Raw genomic sequence first — 17394 nt, forward strand, 5'->3', positions numbered from 1 at the left:
ATTATTAAATGGATTTGTTCAAAGAATTTTTGCTGGTTATTTAATAAGAAATATTTAGTGATGGCTTAGTCAAAGAGTATGCATTTTAGATAGTATTCCTTAAAACCCTAATCCTCAAGATTATCTCAAGTTTGTCTGTGTTTATATAGCAGGAAGTAAAGTGGCATTGTGGCAAACATCCAGTTAATTTTAATCAATGGAGGTAGACTGACCAAATAATGTTCTTCAGATAGTCTCCTTCCATTCCCTTCCAGTGGCTTTTTTGTATTTCTGCACAACTAATAATCAGAAAAAAGTTGTGACAGTTGTCCATTTCAGCAAGTCAAAGAAGGGAAGCATACAGGGTTTGAACCAATATGGATAGTAAGAACATTACTTAGTGTATGAAGCTACATTCTTTTGTACCACACCATGTAAAATTTAAAGAGAGGGGGGAAAAGTTATTAACCAAATAACATGATATACAGTACCACCACTGATGTTGGTAAAGAGTAAATGTGGATAACTGTTATTTGCTTTGAGTCCCTGGTTATACTAAAACTAAAATTCCTTGTGTGTGGTGTATGTCATTTCCCCCCTGAGAAGTAAGTCCTGAAAGTTGAAGTGACAGTGTCTATCTTTAAATATTCCAAGGCACTAAAGAAAAATACCCATAGGAAAAATATCGCATCTTATTATAGGATTATAGGTACTTGCTGAGAGGTGCATTTATTTCATTGCTGACAGTCCTTTTATTTTTCTTTTCTCTCTCTCTCCTGTAGCAGTTATATGCTGCCCAGCTAGCTGCAATGCAGGTATCTCCAGGAGGAAAGCTCCCAGGCGTACCCCAAGGCAACCTTGGTGCTGCCGTATCTCCTACCAGCATTCACACAGACAAGAGCACAAACAGCCCACCACCCAAAAGCAAGGTACCCCTTTGAAGAAGCTACGTGTTTTGGCATTTAGAGTTTGCTTTTTGTTCGATGATATGTATTGAATACCTATTACGTACCAGTAACTGGGCTAAATGCTAGATCGTCAAGGAAACAGTGGTTAGTAGAATCAGTAAGGATCGTGTCCCTATAAGTCACTCACACAACATTTAGTCACTCATTTATTCAATGAACATGCATTGATAGCTGTAGTAGAAAATTGATAGCTGTAGTGATAGAAATATTTGAAAGGTAGTTGTGCTGTCACCAAGAATGTTACAGTCTTATAAAATAGATACCCATACTCTATTATATAAGGTCTTAGAAGGAGTTACAGGGAAAGAATGTTACGTTATTAGGACGAAAATATTATTTATACCTTCAGTGAGGGACCTGAAAAAATTGTTCCAGCTCCCTCCCCGTGCTGAGCCTTCTGCTGGGCGCAGTGGGTAGGGCGAAGAGCGCGAGAAGATGGAGAGGGCGGGGCGGCGAGTCCGGAGCCAGAGATTGAAGCGATTTGGGATGGGCCAAGCATTTGCGCATCGCCCTTCGGCCTGAGTAGACCAAGACAATGCTACCAGCGTCATCCTTTATACCAGAAAGCTGGCGGGCACCATGGGGAAAAAACAAAACAAGAAGAAAGTGGAGGAGGTGCTAGAAGAAGAGGAAGAAGAATATGTGGTGGAAAAAGTTCTAGACCGTCGAGTGGTAAAGGGCAAAGTGGAGTATCTCCTAAAGTGGAAGGGGTTCTCAGATGAGGATAACACATGGGAACCAGAAGAGAACCTGGATTGCCCTGACCTCATTGCTGAGTTTCTGCAGTCACAGAAAACAGCACACGGGACAGATAAATCAGAGGGAGGCAAACGCAAAGCTGATTCTGATTCGGAAGATAAGGGGGAGGAGAGCAAACCAAAGAAGAAGAAAGAAGAGTCAGAAAAGCCACGAGGCTTTGCCCGGGGTTTGGAACCAGAGAGGATTATTGGAGCTACGGACTCCAGTGGAGAACTCATGTTCCTAATGAAATGGAAGAACTCTGATGAGGCTGATCTGGTCCCTGCCAAGGAAGCCAATGTTAAGTGCCCGCAGGTTGTCATATCCTTCTATGAGGAAAGGCTGACGTGTCATTCTTACCCCTCAGAGGATGATGACAAAAACGATGATAAGAATTAACTTTCTTGAATACCAGCCCCTGTCACATCTGACTGTGGGTTTCAAGTGGGGAAAGAAGGAGTTCTCCTTGTCTTGACACCATAAAGGTGGCTTGAGAAGATGTCCTTTGAAGAGCCAGTATAGTTTCTGTGCCCTACAGCAGCCCAAGGGCTTCAAAGCCATTCCATGCTGTACAGTTTGCACACCCATCCTGGTGGAGGGGAAGGAGGGTCAGTGTTGCAAGGCAACCCGTTCTGAACTTTGCTTTAAAAAAAAGCAAAGGACCTTCTATGAAGGACAAAACGCAGAATGGGATGTGGGAGAGCAAGAGGTACTGTAGATCTTCAAAGAGCATCTCCACAACCCACACAGCCTTCTTCCCGATAGTGTTAACTCTGCATTTTTACAGCATAGCATGTGTGTAGTTTTTGGCTATTACTGGTTTTTTATTTGGGGTGGGTGGGGTGGGGTGGGAAAGAAGGGAGATGGGTTAGGATCATTTTTGTTAAAATTTGGGGAAATGGTGAAACAAAGGAAAGAACAACTAATGATGATTGGGTTCTGTGTCCAGAATATTGTATCCTTTCAAAAAATGCCATTGGCAACCTAAATGAGGACTGTGAGAGACTGTTTAAAAGCTGTGAATGCCTGAAACTTAGAAGCCAAGGTATTCCCTGCCTGAGCTTAATGCTGTTCCCAACAAAGGAATAAGAAGCTACCAAAGCTGCCATTTGGGGGATGGAAACTGGTTGAGGAGGATAAGTCTTATTGGAGTGTATACATAGGCAGATCACTCTGTCTTAGAGGTGCTACTCATGAAACTGACAAGAAGACCCTTTCTTTTCCTATTGTGAAGTTACAAATATCAGCTTCTCCATCCAAGCCACTGGTGAAGTATTTAGGGAAGGGCAGAGAGTGGTATAGGAGGTAAGTGAGTAGGGAAAGACAAGGGCCGGTGCTCATAGGGTGGAAAACTCTTGGAGCCTCTGTTTTTTGAACTTTGAAGCCATTGGTGGCAGGGTTCAGTCACTGACAGCACAAGTTCAAGAGTTGAATGATTTCAAAAGCCCTGGTCTCAGGAGAAGATAAATATTCATACTGGGGCAGTGGTTCACTTTAAAACAAAACAAATTTTTAATCCTAAGAACTAACTAAAATCTAAAACGCTGTCTTGAGTCATGAGATCCATCAGTTGTTGACATCATCTTGATCTGCATCTAGAACTCCATTGTAATTTTTAGGCGTGTGTTAGGTTTTTGTGAAAAGTTGTTTAAATGTAAACTTCATATCAACACTGTCAGTTTTTTGTCTTAATAAAACTATATAGATTTATAATCCTTAAAAAAAAATTATTCCAAAGGAGAACTGAAATAGACCTTAAATATGAGTATGATTAGAGCATAGAGAAAATGTTTTATTTAAATATCACCAACTGGTTATGTGATATAGTATAGGTACAATTTCAGACATATTATCCAGCCAATTAGAAAGATAATGCTAGTGTTAAAAGTTAGAGTATTTAGAAATAGTTTTGTTTTTAGGGCAAAGAAACCATTTCCTGAGACAGCCTCGAAAAGGACCGGGGGGGTTCAAATAATTTGTTTCTTGGCTCAAAAGAAAGAAGCAGAAAAATTAATTTAAATTTCTTCATGATTTTTAATCTCTTACCTAGATGATTGTATATGAATATTATTAAACTTCCTATATAAAAAAGTAAAGAGTATCCATAAAGTAATTTTCTTGGACATTGCTCAGGGAAATAATCACGCATTAACAGTTAGAAAATATTCAGTAGAAAACTTGACACAGTGAATTTACCCCTCAAATAATGCTGTTTGTCTTTTGCTGAATTACCTAGAAAGTTCCTTCTGCTCTCTATTTCAAGAATTCATCTTGAAATGTCTGAAGAGTAATAGGGTTAGAGTAGTCACAACAATAGAAAAAATACACAGAGAAAAAAATTTAGAAATTTTTGAAAGAGAAAAAAAAATCCTAGAGTATTTTAATCCTCCTCTAGTGCCCTGGCACATGCTTTTCATAGTCAGTGTATTAATCCAGAATAGAAATTGGGAAAGAGAACAGTTGGGTTGGGAAAGTGTCCTCTAGCCTCCATCTTCCCAAGCCCCCCAAGTCTGTTTTTTCATACTAATAGATAAATACATTTGGAATAATAACTCACCCTGGACAAGGACCTTAGACATGATTCACTAGCAACATGTACAAAGATATAGAGGAAAATTATGTACTTGCTACTGTGATGTTAGGAAATATGATAAGCCTTTTAAGAACTCTTTCAGCTGTGTAATGGACCTTCCATGTTCTGCGCTTGAGGTGTACTTGAGGCATGGTGTGCTTTTCTATATAATCACAGCAGAACATGTTTTTAAAACTTGGTAATAATGGTGACATTTATTAAATATAATTTAATTTTAAAGCAGTGATATTTTGGTGTCTCCAAGGAACAGTAGTTTCAAAGTATTCCATGTATAGGCTCAATTCAGTTAGTAAGTTCAGTCACTCAGTCATGTCCAATTCTTTGCGACCCCATGGACTGCAGCACACCAGGTATCCCTGTCCATCACCAATTCCTGGAGCTTACTCAAACTCATGGCCATTGAGTCAGTGATGCCATCCACCATCTCATCCTCCATCTTCCCTTTCTCCTCCTGCATTCAATCTTTCCCAGCCATGGGGCTTTTCAGATTAGTTGGTACTTTGCATCACGTGGCCACAGTATTGGAGTTTAAGCTTCAACATCAGTCCTTCCAATGAACACCCATCTAAAGGACTTATCTCCTTTAGAATGGACTGGTTGGATCTCCTTGCAGTCCAAGGGACTCTCAAGAGTCTTCTCTAACACCACAGTTCAAAAACATCAATTCTTCAGCGCTCAGCTTTCTTTATAGTCCAACTCTGACATCCATACATGACCACTGGAAAAACCATAGTTTGACTAGATGGAACTTTGTTGACAAAGTAATGTCTCTGCTTTTTAATATCCTGTGTAGGTTGATCATAATTTTTCTTCCAAGGAGCAAGCATCTTTTAATTTCATGGCTGCAGTAGCCACCTGCAGTGATTTTGGAGCCTCCAAAAATAAAGCCTGTCACTGTTTCCACTGTTTCCCCATTTATTTGCCATGAAGTGATGGGACCAGATGCCATGATCTTAGTTTTCTAAATGCTGAGCTTTAAGCCAACTCTTTGACTCTCCTCGTTCACTTTCCTCAAGAATCTCTTTAGTTCTTCTTAACTTTCTGCCATGCGGGTGGTGTCATCTGCATATCTGAGGTTATTGATACTTCTCCTTGCAGTCTTGATTCCAGCTTGTGCTTCATCCAGCCCAGTATTTCTCATAATGTACTCTACATATAGGTTAAATAAGCAGGGTGAAATATGTAGCCTTGATGTACTCCTTTCCTGATTTGGTACCAGTCTGTTTTTCCATGTCCAGTTCTAAATATTGCTTTTGACATGCATACAGTTTTTTCAGGAGGCAGGTCAGGTAGTCTGGTATTCCCATCTCTTGAAGAATTTTCCACAGTCTGTTGTGATCCACACAGTCAAAGGCTTTGTTATAGCCAATAAAGCAGAAATAGATGTTTTTCTGGAACTCTCTTGCTTTTTTGATGATCCAGCGGATGTTGGCAATTTGATCTCTGGTTCCCCTGCCTTTTCTAAATCCAGCTTGATCATCTGGAAGTTCACGTTCACATACTGTTGAGGCCTCTCCTGGAGAATTTTGAGCATTGCTTTGCTAGTGTGTGAGATGAGTGCAATTGTGCAGTAGTTTGAGCATTCTTTGGCATTGCCTTTCTTTGGAATTAGAGTGAAAACAACCTTTTCCAGTCCCGTGGCCACTGCTGAGTTTTCCAAATTTGCTGGCATATTGAGTGTAGCACTTTCACAGCGTCATCTTTTAGGATTTGAAATAGCTCAACTGGAATTCTATCACCTCCACTAGCTTTGTTTGTAGTGATGCTTCCTAAGGGCTACCTGACTTCACATTCCAGGATGTCTGGCTTTAGGTGAGTGATCACACCATCGTGATCATCTGGGTCATGAACATCTTTTTTGTATAGTTCTGTGTATTCTTGCCACCTCTTCTTAATATATTCTGCTTCTATTAGCTCCATACCATTTCTGTCCTTTATTGTGCCCATCTTTGCATGACATGTTACCTTGGTATCTCTAATTTTCTTGAAAAGATCTCTAGTCTTTCCCATTCTATTGTTTTCCTCTATTTTTTTGCACTGATCACTGAGAACGGCTTTCTTCTCTCCTTGCTATTCTTTATAACTCTGCATTCAAATGGGTATATCTTTCCTTTTCTCTTTTGCCTTTTGCCTCTATTCTTTTCTCAGCGATTTGTAAGGCCTCCTCAAACAACCATTTTGCCTTTTTGCATTTCTTTTTCTTGGGCATGGTCTTGATTCCTGCCTCCTGTTCAATGTAACGAACCTCTGTCCATAGTTTTTCAGGCACTCTGTCTATCAGATCTAACCTCCTAAAATCTATTTGTTACGTCCACTGTACGGGATTTGATTTAGGTCACACCATAATGGTCTAGTGGTTTTCCCTGCTTTCTAAATTTAAGTCTGAATTTGGCAATAAGGAGTTCATGATCTGAGCCACAGTCAGCTCCCAGTCTTGTTTTTGCTGACTCCATAGAGCTTCTCCGTCTTTGGCTTCAAAGAATATAATCAACAGAAAATTGGATTAAAGATTTACTGAGCACCAAAGAACTGATAGGGCTTCCCTGGTGGCTCAGAGGTTAAAGCGTTTGCCTGTAATGCGGGAGACCTGGGTTCGATCCCTGGGTTGGGAAGATCCCTTAGAGAAGGAAATGGCAAACCCGTCCATTATTCTTGCCTGGAGATTCCCATGGACAGAGGAGCCTGGTGGGCTACAATCCATGGGGTTGCAAAGAGTCGGAAAGTGACTTAACTTTCTCTAACATTCAACTTTCAAAGAATTGATGCTTTTGAACTGTGGTGTTGGAGAAGACTCTTGAGAGTCCCTTGGACCACAAGGAGAGCCAATCAGTCCATCCTAAAGGAGATCAGTCCTTGGGTATTCATTGGAAGGACTGATGTTGAAGCTGAAACTCCAGTACTTTGGCCACTTGATGCAAAGAGCTGACTCATTTGAAAAGACCCTGATGCTGGGAAAAATTGACAGCAGGAGGAGAAGGGGATGACAGAGGATGAGATAGTTGGATGGCATCACCGACTCAATCGACATGAGTTTGGGTAGGCTCCGAGAGTTGGTGATGGACAGGGAGTCTTGGAGTGCTGCAGTTCATGGGGTCACAAAGAGTCAGACAAGACTGAGCAACTAAATTGAACTGAACTGAACTGAGCATGGCCCAGCCCATCAGAACAAGACCCATCTTCCCCCTCAGTCAGTGTCTCCCATCTGGAAGCTTCCATAAGCCTCTTATCCTTCTCCATCAGAGGGCAAACAGAATGAAAACCACAAACACAGAAAACTAACCCATCTGATCACATGGACCACAGCCTTGTCTAACTCAGTGAAACTATGAGTCATGCCACATAGGACTACCCAAGACAGATGGGTCATGGTGGAGAGTTCTGACAAAACATGGTCTACTGGAGAAGGGAATGGCAAACCACTTCAGTATTCTTGACTTGAGAACCCTATGAACAGTATGAAAAGGCAAAATTATAGGACACTGAAAGATGAACTCCCCAGGTCTGTAGGTACCCAATATGCTATTGGAGATCAGTGGAGAAATAACTCCAGAAAGAATGAAGAGACGGAGCCAAAGCAAAAACAATACCCAGTTGTGGATGTGACTGGTGTTGGAAGTAAAGTCCAATGCTGTAAAGAGCAATATTGCATAGGAACCTGGAATGTTAGGTCCATGAATCAAGGCAAATTGGAAGTGGTCAAACAGGAGATGGCAAGACTGAACATCGACATTTTAGGAATCAGTGAACTAAAATGGACTGATAAGGGTGAATTTAATTCAGATGACCATTATTTCTACTACAGTGGGCAAGAATCCCTTAGAAGAAATGGAGTAGCCATCATAGTCAGCAAAGGAGTCTAAAATGCCGTACTTGGATGCAATCTCAAAAATGACAGAATGATCTCTGTTTGTTTCCAAGAGAAACCATTCAATGTCACAGTAATCCAAGTCTATGCCCCAGCTAGTAATGCTGAAAAAGCTGAAGTTGAATGGTTCTATGAAAACGTATAAGACCTTCTAGAACTAACACACAAAAAAGACGTCCTTTTCATTATAGGGGACTGGAATACAAAAGTAGGAAGTCAGGAGATACCTGGAGTAACAGGCAAATTTGGCCTTGGAGTACAAAATGAATCACGGCAAAGGCTAATAGAGTTTTGCCAAGAGAATGCACTGGTCATAGTAAACACCCTCTTCAACAACACAAGAGAAGACTCTACATATGGACACGCTAACACTGAGAAAAATATGTAGCTGTGGCAGCATAGTCATTGTCACACACAAATAACTCTCTAAAGTATTATTCTAGATTTTTCCCCTATGATTTATTAATGTGATTTCACATCATTGTTCATAATGATGTTTTACATTAGGGCATTTCATTTTATGACTTTAGAGTACATAGTTCACTTGTAAAGAACTGATGGGTTTTTCTTGGCCACTAGATGACTTTTTACCATTGATACTGAGTGTTGTGTGCTCATTCGTTTCCAACTCTTTGCGACCCTATGGACTGTAGCCCACCAAATATCTTCTTCCCAAATCCCTAAATAGAATAATCATGAAGTTTTTGATGTCAGTCATCCTTATTCGTTTATGCATCTATTTATTTACTCATTCATTCATGCATGCATTCAAAGATTTATTGCGCACTTGCTGTGACCCTTCCTTAGGTAAACCATGGCAAATATAAAAGTGACGTAAAGCTTGCCAAGATGAAGACACTGTTTTATGAGGTATATGGTTTCAGATATTCATAGAACTCCACAGATTGGATGTGAAGATTGATTTTTCCAGTAATGTTAGAATTCCACCATATTGTATGGTTTTAAGTACCTCCCTTTATTTAGTGTTACCGAAAAAATGGATTGTGTTTCTATAGCTATGATTATATACTGTTTAAAAAATATATTCATACTTTATCACTAAATTTCACTTCTGGAAAATTAGCCTTCATGAATTTTCTATCATATAAAGTTTAAGAAAGCAGTTGAAGTTGTATTTCTTACCACTTGCAATTATTTTAAAGTACATAAAAATTTTAACCCAGGAAAAAGTGCCTCTTTTTAAATAACAACCACAATATAATAAAAATATGTCTGTTCTTTGCTCAGTTTCCTCTAGTACACTGTTTACATCCATTCTTATTGTCAGAAAATATGTCTTAAATGTGCTTGTGTAAAGTTTAGTGGGTTAAAAATTGCCAGAGCAATAAATATTGCTATTGTCATTTTAATGAAGAACATGACTTAAAAAAAACAAGCAACAATAAATAAAGAGGATGCATTTCAATACATGAATTCCGTTTCTTAGAGACTGGAATTGACATTTATACATAGCATAATAAACATTTTGCCTTCACAGAGCCATTTCACTTTAATATAACAGTTATCATTTATTACTATATATAAATATATTTTGAAACAATCAATCCTGAGTGTCCAGAGGGCATTTTCTGTGTGTTTTATTGGTGGATTTTCACATGTATCTTATTGTAAAATTGAATTATTTTACTAAATAGCTTTGTGTTATCTGCCTTCCTACCTGGCATAAAGCAAACATAAAGCTTTTATTGTTTGGAACAACAGAATCATAAGCCACATCCAGATGATGATGTAAGGAAAAGGGTCTTATTGGCAGCTGTCAAAAATCAACCATGTGCTATGGGTTTGCTTGCCTGCCCTTCTTCCTAGGTGTGCCTTTGACTCACAACTCCGGAGAAGGACACAAACAAAACTTATTTGCAATTTGCAAAAAAAATGGAAGGGGGGAATCAAAAGGAAGGGGCTCCAAAAGACTGTAAAATTGTGCAGCATGAGTCCTCTGATGCATGCTGTTTTCAATCTGCTGTGTGCCAGTTGGAGGCTTGGGGAGTGTATGCGCGCGCGAGAAAGGATAATGCTGAGAAATGATAGAGTGGCTGTGACCTCCAAGCTCAGCCTGGAAATCCAAGACATTGATTTCACTTAGCATTCCTGCTGAGAAATCTGGCGGAGTTCAGTTGTAATAAAAGAACAAGATTCTGTTCTAATGGTAATGGCGTATGACAGACATATCACTTTGTCTGTCCTCAGCACCAGAGAGAGGAGAATTGGAGAGAGGTCACCTGACCTTCCTGGGGTGTTGTATGAGCGCTGCGCTAAGCTTTGAACTGCCGCCTAGGAACGTAATTATTTATAATATTAAATGATAAAGAAACCTTTAGAGGACTCACAGTGACCCTTTAGAAACTGCGAGCAGGAAGTGTATCCCATAAATGTGAAAACACGAAAAGAAATCTGCTCTCTTCAAATACCGCATTGGAAAACTTGGATAGCATTGCTGGTTGAGCTATATGTCTTTAAACTTACTATTTGGAACTGTCATTGCTTCACGTTTCCTTATTATTTTATGCCTTGATTTTATTATTCACAAAGACGAGATTTTTTTTTTTCATAATGTATTTTGCCAAATATTGAAAAGTTAAGGTCTTCGGCAGGTTTTTAAAATTTCTCAGATGTTACATAACATCTTTCTTAATACATTTGTCTCTTTAGCACTAATTTAATTTTTTTCTTTCTGGATCCTATTCCAAGACTAATTTTTTATATTTAGTTCTTCAGAGATATCCTCTTAGCTCATGTGTATCCTCCTAGCTGAGTTTATAGCTAAATATTGGTTTAAAAAAACAACTTTGAAAGTACGAGCTTGTATATATGAGAAATCCAGTTTAAAGAAAATTTTAGAAATAATTCTCTTTCTCATATTCAGGAAAATTATTTAGTCATAGTATTGTTTAGCATTATTGGTCCTTGAATCTCATAGGCAGCATTGCTGCTCTAAATCTGCTTATCTTCCTCAACAAATATTTAAATTGATTTGTTTATAGTTTAGCGTTCTGCCACAGAATAGGTAAAATTTATTCAGTGACTTTCATTTTTGTCATGTATTTTGTGCCACGTATTTCTTCCTTTTAACGGTTTTCTGCATTGTTTGCTACAGTTTATTAAGAAACCTAGATAGCCTTTCTTTTGTGATAGTAATCGATCTCTTGATAATATTTGTTTGGTAAAAATAAATTATTTCTTTTAAAAATAGCAGAATCAATACCAGCCTTAAAATAGTTACCAGAGGAGGAAAAGTATTTTTAATTGGTTTCACATGCAGCTCACACAATTGTTGGTAATGAATAAGCGTGTAATTTCCACGTTAGCAAGAAGTCCTCATATGTTATAGATGTGCTACCGTCTGAACTTCACATTCTAAGTGTTTTGCTATTGCAGAAGTAGCCAGCTCTTGGGAAGATTTTAAGTGCAACTTGTAAATATTATGAAATGTCTCTTGGTGCTTGATGAAAACTTATATGTTGCCTGCAGCTAACCAAGAGTAGTTAGTTTGAAAAGCTGATGACAAGAGAGAATTCCTGGGTGCTTTTCTTTTAACCTTGCTCTGACCTTAGTCATACCCCTGGTCACAGTTGTGTCCCTGTCAATGACAAGAGCTCATAGATTGTCCAATCAATTTTTTTTTGTTCTTTTCAAATACTTCTGGCAGTGATGTTCCCATTTGCTCAGCAGTAGCACCTGGGAGTCATGTGAGGGAGAAGAAATATTTTTCCAACAACCAGAAAAAACCCTAGCCAGCTGACCAGACACAATCAGATCCTTTCAGGGGCAATATCCTTATACAGGTTGCTTCAAATTCTGAAGAAGTAGTACCACATTTTTATCTTATCTTCTTTCACAGACACCAAAATGAAGATCTATTCTGATTTGGTAGGCGGGTGCTTATGTTAGTAATGTCAGGAGGGCCATGACTCCTCTTAGAGCACTTAGTTTTTGCTGTAATGGTACCAATCACATAATTTCATGCTATCAAGCAAGCATTTTATCTGTACACACTGATCTACAGGGTAGAATTTTGTAGTAGTTTCATATTATGAGTCACAAACTGTGGTACACATACACACAAGATTACTTAGCAGTATATGCTGGGAGTATGAGAAATCAGAGGATGGATATGATTCATCTTCTTTGAAAATTCTAATAGAGGATTTGGAAATGAAGTTCATTTTGCTAATTTTGAGTCAGTGTTTTATGACGCCAGTTGGGGGAAGGGTGACTGCAAAACTGCACATCCAGTCCAACCACATGTAAGTCAAACCACCACCACACTAATGACGAAAACACTATTTTTAATATTTGACAAAAACATCCTTTCAAGATAAAGCAAAAGACATCAAACAGATTTCATAGCTTTGAAATCTACCAGGAAGTACTGAGGCCTCCACAGTAGTATTTCCATTGTGAAAACTCTAGAAAGCAATGCTCAGTATAATCATAACTTCAGTTAATATTTTCACATTTTATCTGGACATGAAGACTTTTTAGTAGTAGTAGCTGCCAAAGATATAATTTCCAATATGTGAAAAATCATAGAATACTGCCATTTGACTTGCTCTTTTCAGGTCAAGATCTCAAATAATCATTACTCACTATGCAGGGCTAGAACTGGCTTCCAAATACAGTTATTTCTAAGTAACCCACAGTACTTAAATAGCACTAATCAAAGAGGCGCTTCCGTTTATCTATATGCATGCTCAGTCATTTCAGTCATGTCTGACTTTTTGCAACCCTATGGATTGTAGCCTGCCAGGCTCCTCTGTTCATGGGATTCTCCAGGCAAGAATACTGGAGTGGGTTGCCATGCCCTCCTCCAGGGGATCGTCCCAACCCAGGGATCGAACCTGGCTCTCTTGTATTGCAGGCGGATTCTTTTCTGCTGAGCCACTGTGGAAGCCCAGTTATCTATATATGTAAGATCAAATACAAAACCACTGATCCCTCCTGAAACTGTTAGACCTGGTACTTTTGTAGATTTCATTTCTCTTAAAACTTCAGAACAGAACTGGAATGTTAGCCTCAGCTAATTATAACCACATTTAAATTGGCCATTTTCTATTCTTATGCTTTAAACACTGTCTGGCATATCAATTAAATGCTAGAATCTCTCTAACACCTTGCTCCATACAGCTGCTTTGTGCTTTGTTGGATAGTTATTGAACACTTGCTCCTTCCCCCATATCTCAGTATCTATGAAATAGCAATTTTGTGAGCCTTTGAGATGTGCTATGGATGTATCACACTCAAGAGGTGAGTTCATTTGAGAGGAATCACTCCATAGAGTTAAACTATAAATGTGGCCCATTATCATTATTATCATCACTTCCTGGGTGGGACATAATTATAGTGGGTCTAACATAGTCACCCTGTCATTTTAAATAAAATAGTTTTCTTTTGTGGCCCCTTGTTGCTAAACTGAAATATGTTAAATGAAGTGTTATCATCAGAACCCCTGTGATCAGCCTCCTCCTTTCCTTTTCATCTGTATTCAGTTGACAGGAATCTCAAACAGCTAGGTACTTAAACAGAGGCTGTTCTGAGCACTGTGGTATTAAATGTCCAAGTAGGTCATTTGGTGATATATTCTTATGACTCAAAAGCAGGGAAGTGGGGGCAGTCACATGTGTAACATAAAATTATAAAACAAAGAGACAGACTAGTTATAATGCTGACATTTTTTTAAAGGCAAAATATACTGAGGGATTTAGGTAATGTCCTTTGAATTCAACTGGCCTGGCCTGTGTTCCCCAGTATACCGATTCTGTTTTGACAGGAACCTGTCTGGAACACAGCAGCCGGCTCTGATGAGCCATGTCAAGGCTTTTCAGTAAGGCAAAGCACAGGAGAGGCAAGAGGATGTTGAGCATGTGTAGACATAGGAAGATCCACAGAATCACAGTTTTTAAGTGGAAGTTGCCCTCTAAAATAGATCCAAGCCCGTGCAGATTCATCATCCAAAAAGCTAAAGGTTGAAAGCATTTTAATGTTAGAAGCAGGCAGTCAAAACCTAAATATGCAGGGAAGACAAACAGAACAATGTGAAAGGATGTCCCTGTAATGAGTGGTATCTAGTAGAACGTCAGTAAACATCAGCACGTCAGACTGAGACGGTGAAAGTACCACTTCTGTAGTTACCTTTCCTTTTAGGGAATCATTTATAATTTGGGGTTCCTAAAACATTCTTCAAATCAGTTAAAATCCTTTCTTTTCTACCCTAAACTATTGATCAGTACTTCATTTGAGGTCTTGATTATTGACCCCCTTTCACCCTTTTAGCCTGACCTGTCCTCTAAATGTTTGAATAAAGAATTGAGAAGTGAAGCTGTGGAGGGCTACCATAAACCTCAGATTTGATTCATTTGCAATCCTTCTACTTACTCATTCTTTCCTATTGGTAAAATAGGAAGAATTTTAGTGGTCTGTTTAACACAGATGCCCCAAAGTAGGGATTTGTTTTCTACGTGTCAACAAATATTTAGTCTTATTTAGATCAATGGAAAATAGAGTATATACATATCTGTTTGTTAAATTTTATCAATAGATTTTTCTCTAGAGAGAATAAAACATTCTATTAACATTTTTGAATATTATAAAATAGATCATAGAAAACAATACAGTAATTAAGCAGATGTAAATGTAGAAGTCAACAAAATAAAGAGATATAACCTTCTAAACTGAAGGCAGACAAGTTCAAAACCCAAAGTATGCAAAATTGTCTTTATTTAACAAAGGGCATCCGATGCTTTATTTATAGAATTAGGGAAGCTTAAGTAAGAAGGAATTTCAGAAAGTATCCAGTCCAGCATACAATAACTCAGTCTCAGGTTACTTTCCCTCTGCCTAGTCTGCTACTGTGACAGAGGGAGTCCACCACTGCAGGAGGTGGCGTTATTTTATTCAGGGTAACTCTTAATGGCAAAATATTCTTATTGAAGTAGAACTTTAATCAGCTTTCCAGGATTTCAAATTATGTTTTCACTGAATGACAATTGTATTTGTTAATAAAGTAATAGAAAACCCAATCCAAGCTGGATTAAGCAAAAAGGAAATGTATTCACATTAAAAAAAAAAGTTATTCTGACTTTAGGTATGGTTTAATTAGGAGCCCAAACACTTAAAAATGTTTTCTAGCCATTCAGTTCAGTTCCATCACTCAGTCGTGTCCGACTCTTTGCGACCCTGTGAATCGCAGCACGCCAGGTGTCACTGTCCATCACCAGCTCCCAGAGTCCACCCAAACTCATGTGCTTCGAGTCAGTGATGCCATCCAGGCATCTCATCCTCTGTCGTCATTATCTCTGTTCTTTTCTCATTCTTCAAAGCTCTGTCCCCTTTTAGTGTTCTCTGGCAACACACTCCAGTATTCTTGCCTGGAGAATCCCGTGGACGGAGGAGCCTGGTGGGCTGCTGTGCATAGGGTCACGCAGAGTCGGACACGACTGAAGCGACTTAGCAGCAGCAGCAGCACCTATGCTTACGTCCATCACTGACTGATTCAACAAATATTAGTTTCTGCCTGTCGTGTGCCAAGTTCAGTTCAAGGCAGAACTACAGCTACTACACCTATGAACAGGACAGTTTGTCTTCTTAAGATTTTTCAGTTGACTGGCAAGTGATAAGCTGAAGCAATTAAACAGATAATTTCATATACCCATAAGTGCTATGAAGAAAATAAAACATGGTTAAAAAGTGCCAAGGACAGCAAGGTAATCTCCTTGAGACAGAGCTTATGGGGAAGTCTTCTCTGAGACCTAAATCATGAGAAGGAGAGTACCTACAAAGGTCTGGGGGGAAAGATATTCCGAACAAGAGGAATAGCAATTGCAGGGACCCTAATACATGAGTGAGGTTGACAAATTCATGGTTTAGAAAATAGGCTGGGGTAGTTCCCAAGGGGCACTAGTGGTAAACGATCCACCTGCCAATGCAGGAGATTCAGGAGATGCAGGTTCAGTCCTTGGGTTGGGAAGATCCCCTGGAGAAGGAAATGGCAACCCACTCCAGTATTCTTGCCTGGAGAATCCCATGGACAGAGGAGCCTAGCGGGCTATAGTCCATACGATTGCAAAGAGTCAGACACGACCAAGCAACTAACACCTTCACTTTTCACTTTCTTTTTCATACTAGTGCTCAGTAGAGTTTTAGAATTATAATTTTACTTACTGTCTTTTGAATAGGTTAACAAGTCACATAAGAAAGCAGACCCTAATTTCTAATCAGATTTTTACTTTTGACATTTGCTTTTTAAATTTTGACTTTTACCCCAAACTTTATAACCCAGTGTGGTTTCAGTGATCTGCCATGTGCAACAGACTTTGAGCTCTCTTTTAAAAAAGTCAGAGAAAAATGTGCTACAGTTTTAAAACAATTACAACAGGGTAGTTTTAAAATTAGGAATAGCATTGTTTTCATCATTGAAATAAACTTGCAGTCTCCTGATTGAGGATGAGTTTGATTTTTGAGAGGACAGCATTCTTTCAAAATCTCTCTCTCTCTCTCTCTCTCTATGTGTGGGTGTATATATATATATATATACACCTTTCTTCCTTCCTTCCCTCCTCCCCTCCTCCCTTCTCCCTTTCTCCAGCTATAAGCTTTATAAAAGTCACAATTTTTGTCGTATAAACATGCAGTGCCACCCACTTAAAAACAACTTTCATAAAGTTTATGTAAAACTTCTATAAATAATGTGATTATTTTCTTGTTAAAAATCATTAAATGACCTATTTAAGCATGATGCACTTAAAATCCTATGTTGTACTTATACTGAGTTTACATACAAAATTCTAATGTATCTATTTTATTGTATTATATTCAATAAACTAAGGTTCCTTTTTAATTATACTTCTTTTCACATTTTCTCAGGCACATACAATATGGTAGTGGTATTGAACAAAGTTAACGTAAGGAGAAATAGGGACTATTTTAATCCAAAGTATAAGAAGTTATAAAATAGTGGATTTCTCCATCGTCATTCTTATAGTTTCTTATTTCTTCTAATAATCAACTAAAGAACACCAGTCATTCTTAAGTATAGTTTTTTGAATAAAGACCAGAAAAAATGTATAACTTGACTAGTATTAAGCGTGGGAAAAAAATACCTTCTTCAGATGCACAGTGAGTAGTATAATTCACACTGACTATGAATTATTGTCTAGAGTCTGCTTAATATAATCAAAGGAGTTTGCAACCACATAGTCCTTATCTCCGTATCTTTGTTTGGGACACAGGGAATA

The 17394-nt window shown here is 38.6% G+C and overlaps 2 protein-coding genes across 16 annotated transcripts in view; both read left to right on the forward strand.

Annotated features, from left to right (window-relative positions):
• Positions 1-17394, forward strand: part of SOX5 (SRY-box transcription factor 5) — a 1174568-nt gene that overhangs the window by 1080629 nt on the left and 76545 nt on the right. For 14 of the 15 annotated variants that reach the window (XM_010805416.4, XM_024991902.2, XM_010805413.4 and 11 more), the window contains 1 exon segment: positions 762-908. The exons of the other annotated variant lie outside the window; for it this stretch is intronic. In XM_010805416.4, coding sequence (XP_010803718.1) covers positions 762-908 — 147 coding nt within the window. 15 annotated transcript variants of the gene reach the window in all.
• LOC101905232 (chromobox protein homolog 1-like) lies at positions 1131-2445 on the forward strand. The gene has a single exon (XM_059887040.1). The coding sequence runs from the start codon at positions 1527-1529 to the stop codon at positions 2082-2084; it is 558 nt and encodes a 185-aa protein (XP_059743023.1). The 5' UTR covers positions 1131-1526; the 3' UTR covers positions 2085-2445.

The sequence above is a fragment of the Bos taurus genome, chromosome 5 (assembly GCF_002263795.3).
Source record: "Bos taurus isolate L1 Dominette 01449 registration number 42190680 breed Hereford chromosome 5, ARS-UCD2.0, whole genome shotgun sequence".
Lineage (NCBI taxonomy): Eukaryota > Metazoa > Chordata > Mammalia > Artiodactyla > Bovidae > Bos > Bos taurus.